Below are 6,000 nucleotides of genomic sequence, written 5' to 3'. Positions count from 1 at the left end.
AGTAAAAAAACTGCGGACTATTATAGACTATTATATTATGACTATTATAGACTATTTCCTCTCAATGTTCCTGCTTGTACTTTACAAAGAGAAGAAGAAAACATGTTATGTAGAGCGACGACCTGGCTTTCTTCTTCAGGACGAACACTTTGAATAAATTGTCTCTTAAATTATAACTGTATGTAATTCTCACGACTTAAGTCAGATTTTTTTTTGTCTTTGTGTTATAACTTCTGTAACCCACTTTAAAGAAGCAATATGTAACTCTGACACCTAGTGTTTAAAATGGGTACTGCAGTCTAAACATTGTAGAGAGCTGTCCCCCCCCCCCCCCTCTCTAGAGTCCATGCTCACGCAGGTTGCCATGTGGTGGACTCCGAAGCTTCAGTGTTTAGCCAGCTCTGCATCGGTCTGTAAACCTTTCTGTGTCATCAACACTTCTACAGCTCACAAACCTGTCAGAAAACATAAACACACCTGAGCCCCGAGCCGAGTGGAAAATGGAAGAAGAGGAGCTTGTGTAACCATGGCAACAACACAAGTGTCTTTATAATATCTCATGAAACCACACTTCCAGCTGACCACGACCATCGTCCTCCATCTTTGTTTGTCTTCTGAAGTCACGTTTGATCACTTGAGATTCTGTGAAATCTTGTGTCTGTGGAGTCGTTCCTACAAACAGCAGGTGTGAGGTCTCGTGGTTGTCTCGTGTGTGTGTCCAGAGGATTATAATGTTAGAAACCGTCCTAATGTCTGTGGTCTCCATGTTTTTAACATCAGATTTAAGCATTTTGACGTGTTTTACAGACATGCAGCACATTTTCATCAAGTCTGTTTACTTTATATCCACTCACAATGCATGATGGGACATCTGACAATATGATGAACATCGTTCCTTAGAGACTTCACTTTTAAAGAGTTCAATATTCTCTTAAACACCATCATAAAAAAAAGATGCAGTTGAAATCTAAAAGCTTGAATCTTTACAGGTTGTGTAATTAAGTGAGGAGCTGCATTTAAAGCCCATTAGAGTCGACTTAATGTGGGATCATTCACTCTACTCCATACGTTGGATTGTATGGAACTTTTTAACCATTTTAATTAGAACTGAACTGAAAACTGTTTCTATCGACATTATAATCAGCATCAAATGACAAAGTGTTTTTGGGAAAGTTGTATAAAATAAGTCAGATTAATTTGGAGGACCTACACACTTAATGTGAAACTCTCCTTTATCAGCAGGTGAAACTCTCCTTTATCGACAGGTGAAACTCTCCTTTATCAACAGGTGAAACTCTCCTTTATCAACAGGTAAAACTCTCCTTTATCAACAGGTGAAACTCTCCTTCAACAGGTAAAACTCTTCTTTATCAACAGGTGAAACTCTCCTTCAACAGGTAAAACTCTCCTTTATCAACAGGTGAAACTCTCCTTCAACAGGTAAAACTCTCCTTTATCAACAGGTGAAACTCTCCTTTATCAACAGGTGAAACTCTCCTTCAACAGGTAAAACTCTCCTTTATCAACAGGTGAAACTCTCCTTTATCAACAGGTAAAACTCCTTTATCAACAGGTGAAACTCTCCTTTATCAACAGGTGAAACTCTCCTTCATCGACAGGTAAAACTCTCCTTTATCAACAGGTAAAACTCTCCTTCATCGACAGGTAAAACTCTCCTTTATCAACAGGTGAAACTCTCCTTTATCAACAGGTGAAACTCTCCTTCATCAACAGGTAAAACTCTCCAACAGGTAAAATTCTCCTTTATCAACAGGTGAAACTCTCCATCAACAGGTAAAACTCTCTTTTATCAACAGGTGAAACTCTCCTTTATCAACAGGTGAAACTATCTTCACTCTTGTTTTTAAAACAGTGAAAGAGTCACTAAATCATTTTCACTGATCGATCTCTCTGCGTGATGAGTATGAGACATTTTGTCTCATTCTGCAAATTTTCATAATTCATCGAAAATTAAACCCATCAGACTCGGTGTGCTAGGTGTTGGTGCGTAACTTTTTTTTTTGGATTACCGACGGACTCAGTGTGCAAAGGCCTTGGATGGTAAACTAAACAAATGTTTTAACTGGATTCATTTGTCAGATTATAAAAATCACTATACTCTTATCATGTGAAGGTAAACCACAACAACAAAGTCAGAGACACAAACTGACACAGGTTCACTTTTAAACTTTTATTCACTTAAATGTTCGAGTGTTAAAGCAAGAACGAAACATGTCGGATGTCCTTTGGTGGGAGTTTATTACACTTCTTTAATACTGCTGATGTAAACTGAGATTCTTTGATGCCAGCACGTTGCCAATACAAAGGAAATAACTGCACAACTCAAAGTTGGATCAACAAATAAGAGAAGAAAAGAAAAGAACGTGACGTCTGGAGGAGACACATTAAAGGCGGCCTGTTTGCTATCACAGTTCAAAGATACAAAAGGACTCGATGACGCTGTGGCGCTCGCTCCTCAAAGAGACCTTGCAAATACACCAATGGTTTTCTACACACTCCTCGTCTGCTCAGGTGGAGACTATCCTTGGACGGAGGGGAGCGTGTTTGGTCTGAGATAGAAAAAGAATCAGAGGAACTTTCTGGAAGGGGTGGGGGGAAGGGGGAGGGGCAGGGGCTTCTTACACATGTGCATCACTAACATCGGACAAAAGAAGAATCTTTCAACCAGCGAGGGTTTACAGAGAAACGTTCACGAAAGCACAGGTCAGTGTCAGCATGAGGGAGGGCGGGAGGGGAGGAGGATGAAGAGGGGAGACAGAAGCTAGAGAGAGGTGGGGGGGTCGACATGTGGAGGGGGATGAAAGAGGGAGGGGAGTTCTGTGTCACAAAGAGGCAGTCTGACAGATTTCCTTCAATCCACAAAGCACTGACAGCAAAGAACATGCCGTGTGTGTCTGAATGTTTGTGTGTCTCTGAGACGTCTGCGGCGTCTCTTCAGTCATCTTTAACTCGCACAAGCGCCCCAGGGGGAGATCGGCGGCCGCTGCAGGAGAGCTGATTGGTCGCAGCTGTTGTTGCCGTGGCAATAAGAGAGGAAGTGAGCGAGTCTGTCATGTTCCCTCCTCAAAGTGGAAGGAGCTCATACCTGTATGGCTTGGAGGGGGAGGGGCTCTTTTACTCGTTATTAAGCTCTTTTTTTATAATATCTGTCATTTTTAGAAGTATATGTTTTTTTTATTTGATATATTCTTTAAATTAAATAAAGTTTTTGCACTCTTTGTCTGCACATTCCCTTTTTCGAGTGTCTGTAGAGTACAGCGGCGAGCAGCTCGGTTCAGTCCTCAAAGCTCATGTTCAGGTTTGATGGGTACTTCAGTGGGGGAGGGGGGAGGTAAAGGTGGAGGAGGTGGGCGGGGTCATGTCTCCCGCCAGGTCCTGGTCCGTTCAGCAGGAGGCCGCTCTCAGCAGCGCAGAGCCCAGCAGCAGCAGCAGCAGCAGCAGCCGGGGGGAGGAGGGTGGAGTCATGGGGGCGTGGCCTGAGTCAGCCCCCCCGCAGCCCCCCAGCTCTGACTCACAGCGGGACTTCTCACACAGCACGCCCGTGTAGGTGGAGGGACAATTACAGCGGACGTTGTTCACACACACGCCGCCATTTTGGCAACGAAGGAGCTCATTGTCACACACCCGGGCTGCAGGGGGGGAGGGGGGTAGAGAGGGGGAGAGAGTAAAGGTGACACGTTACCTGAAGAGAACAGCATCCTGTAAACAATGTTCAAGAAAATGAATTTCTGAAAGGAACTGTCGGTTTGTGTTGCTTTTGGCACTTCCTGCTGACTGAGCCCCCTTTACCAATTTGATCTCTTTAAATGTGTAAGTAGTGTTTCTATGGAGGCCCAGAGTGGACATACATCCATGCTCTTTTTTACTGCCTAGTAACGAGTACATTTTGGTCGTTTTCTGGAGATCTGGACATCATCATCATTCTCGTGATCTCAGGGTAATGACGCCGTTCATTGAGATCAGCTGGAACTCGTTAACCCGGGAGGACCAGCGTTGATATCCCGAGAAAAAGACATAAATGAGTCGAGATCTGGAGAAAACAACCACAATGTGCTCGTTATCATGCATGGATGAATGTCCTCTCAGGGCTTCAGTAGTTTAGTCAGAAATGAGCCTCCAGAGAATCTGAGAGAATCTTTGCTGAATCTGAATTCTTACTTCGAACATGATAAATTATGATCATCTTCTTTGCTTCTGTCGTGACGGTAGTATAAAGTTCTGGAGCATTACATGATCCGCCATGTTCAAATTCAAAGATCCCTGCAGAGGATTTAGAATAAATTAGGTGTATAGAAAAAGTATTTTCTTGAAGTAAAGTGTTCCAGAGTTTGATTTTCTCGAGCTCTTAGAGGAATCTTTTTGCAATTTGCGAGTTATTCATCTTTTATAGAAATCGAAATCGAAATCTGTTACCACGGCAACAAAGACAGAAGTATTAGAGACTCAATGTTTGATTATTTCCTGTTTCTAATGACCAGGAAACTGCAGACAAACTGCTGCGTCTAAAGATGTAAACATGGTAGCATGCTCTCAGTGGGTGCTCTCATTCACTGAGTTTAATGTTTACTTTGTTCACGGCCTCTGACAAACTAAACAACTCCGTCTCCTCCTCTGTTCTCCGTCCGTCTGCAGAGACAGAAAAGTCACTTTTGCATCCCCTCTGTCTCCCTCTCTCTCTCCCTCTCCCTCTCCCTCTCTCTCTCTCCCTCTCTCTCTCTCCTCTTCTTTCTCTCTCTCTCCCACTCTCTCTCTTTCTGCAGCTTTTTGGTTTAAATCATGTCTGAAGATCTGAAGTTTGTTTTTAAGCTCGGCTACTTTTGGTTTCTTTCAGTTGATCAGAGATTGTCGACCTATGATATTGCTTCAGAACCGAAACGTTTTTTCCGTGTTGAACATTTTGACGCCCTCCTTTTTTTGAATCCTCTCACCAAACCCTCAGCCTGGCTGCTCTGAGCTCCAGGTTTACTGTAGACTTCAGATTTCACGTTGATTAAGAATCATCAAGCTCACACTGGGTTAGAGACACATCTGTGATGAGGTGAGGACAAACCTTCACTCCTTTATTAACACTCCTAATGTAACCACCTGTGTGTTTGTTTATGTGCAGATTTTCCCTCCATTGCTCCAGATAAACGTCTTTATGATAAATCATGCAGCAGAACTTTGAGACTTTAAGAGGATGAAAAAAGAAACAAAGGTGGACCTGACATGACAGAAATCCTTCACTGAGAGTCTGATGGATGCTTCCTGTCAGTCTGTGTAAACATTTGATTTCTGTCTTTTTGATATCAGATATTGAATCATTAACGTGTTCCTTAAAGATGTTAATGAGCATTTTAAAAACCGCTCCTCTGTCATGACAAACCTTCACCCCTTTCTTTTATCTGCACGATTCTCCCTCGACTCATCAAGAACACAGCTGATTATTAAAAACATGCAGCTGAACTTTACGAGGAGAGGTGAATAGTGAGCTCGGTGACTTCCTCCCGGCGTACAGCTCTGCCTTCTGCACAAACGGAGCGTCAGGTGAAAATTGGAGTATATTTAGAGCTGGGGACGGCGAGGCCGCTCTATTCCCCATGGAGCGAGCTGTCAGGCGAGCTGGAGGCAAACAGAGCAGCGCGGCTCGAGCTAATAAACCAACAGAGACAAATAAACAATGATAAACACGGAGGCCACTTCTGCCCCCCTCAGCTCTTTACAGGAGCTGAAAACAATGTGGTGAGCAATCTATGAAGTCTGAGCGACATAAATATCACAATAACACACATCAGGCGCTCGCCTCATACTCGGGGCTGCATGCACGCCGTCTCAGAGGAGCGGCTGATGGAGGCCGCTTCAGAAGCTTCCACGCCGCAGATCTTATTTGTGCTTCGTCTCTTAATGTCGGCCGAATGGTTCTTTAAATCCTGCTTCAGGCCCCAAGTAAGACAGCCAGGTGTGTTAATTACAGATGGTGTTGTTCACTGAGAGGCTTTG

The 6,000-nt window shown here is 43.5% G+C and overlaps 1 protein-coding gene across 13 annotated transcripts in view; it reads right to left on the bottom strand.

The window, feature by feature from the left end:
- Positions 1–2,176: 2,176 nt before the first annotated feature.
- ntng1a (netrin g1a) overlaps positions 2,177–6,000 on the bottom strand; it is a 108,920-nt gene continuing 105,096 nt past the window's right edge. For all 13 annotated transcript variants that reach the window (XM_065948865.1, XM_065948866.1, XM_065948867.1 and 10 more), the window contains one exon: positions 2,177–3,650. In XM_065948865.1, coding sequence (XP_065804937.1) covers positions 3,406–3,650 — 245 coding nt within the window. In that variant the 3' untranslated portion in view covers positions 2,177–3,405. The remainder of the gene's footprint in view (positions 3,651–6,000) is intronic.

The sequence above is a fragment of the Labrus bergylta genome, chromosome 20 (genome assembly GCF_963930695.1).
Source record: "Labrus bergylta chromosome 20, fLabBer1.1, whole genome shotgun sequence".
NCBI lineage: Eukaryota > Metazoa > Chordata > Actinopteri > Labriformes > Labridae > Labrus > Labrus bergylta.
The sequence above is the reverse complement of the archived record's forward strand: the minus strand, read 5'-3'. Positions and strand labels throughout refer to the sequence as shown.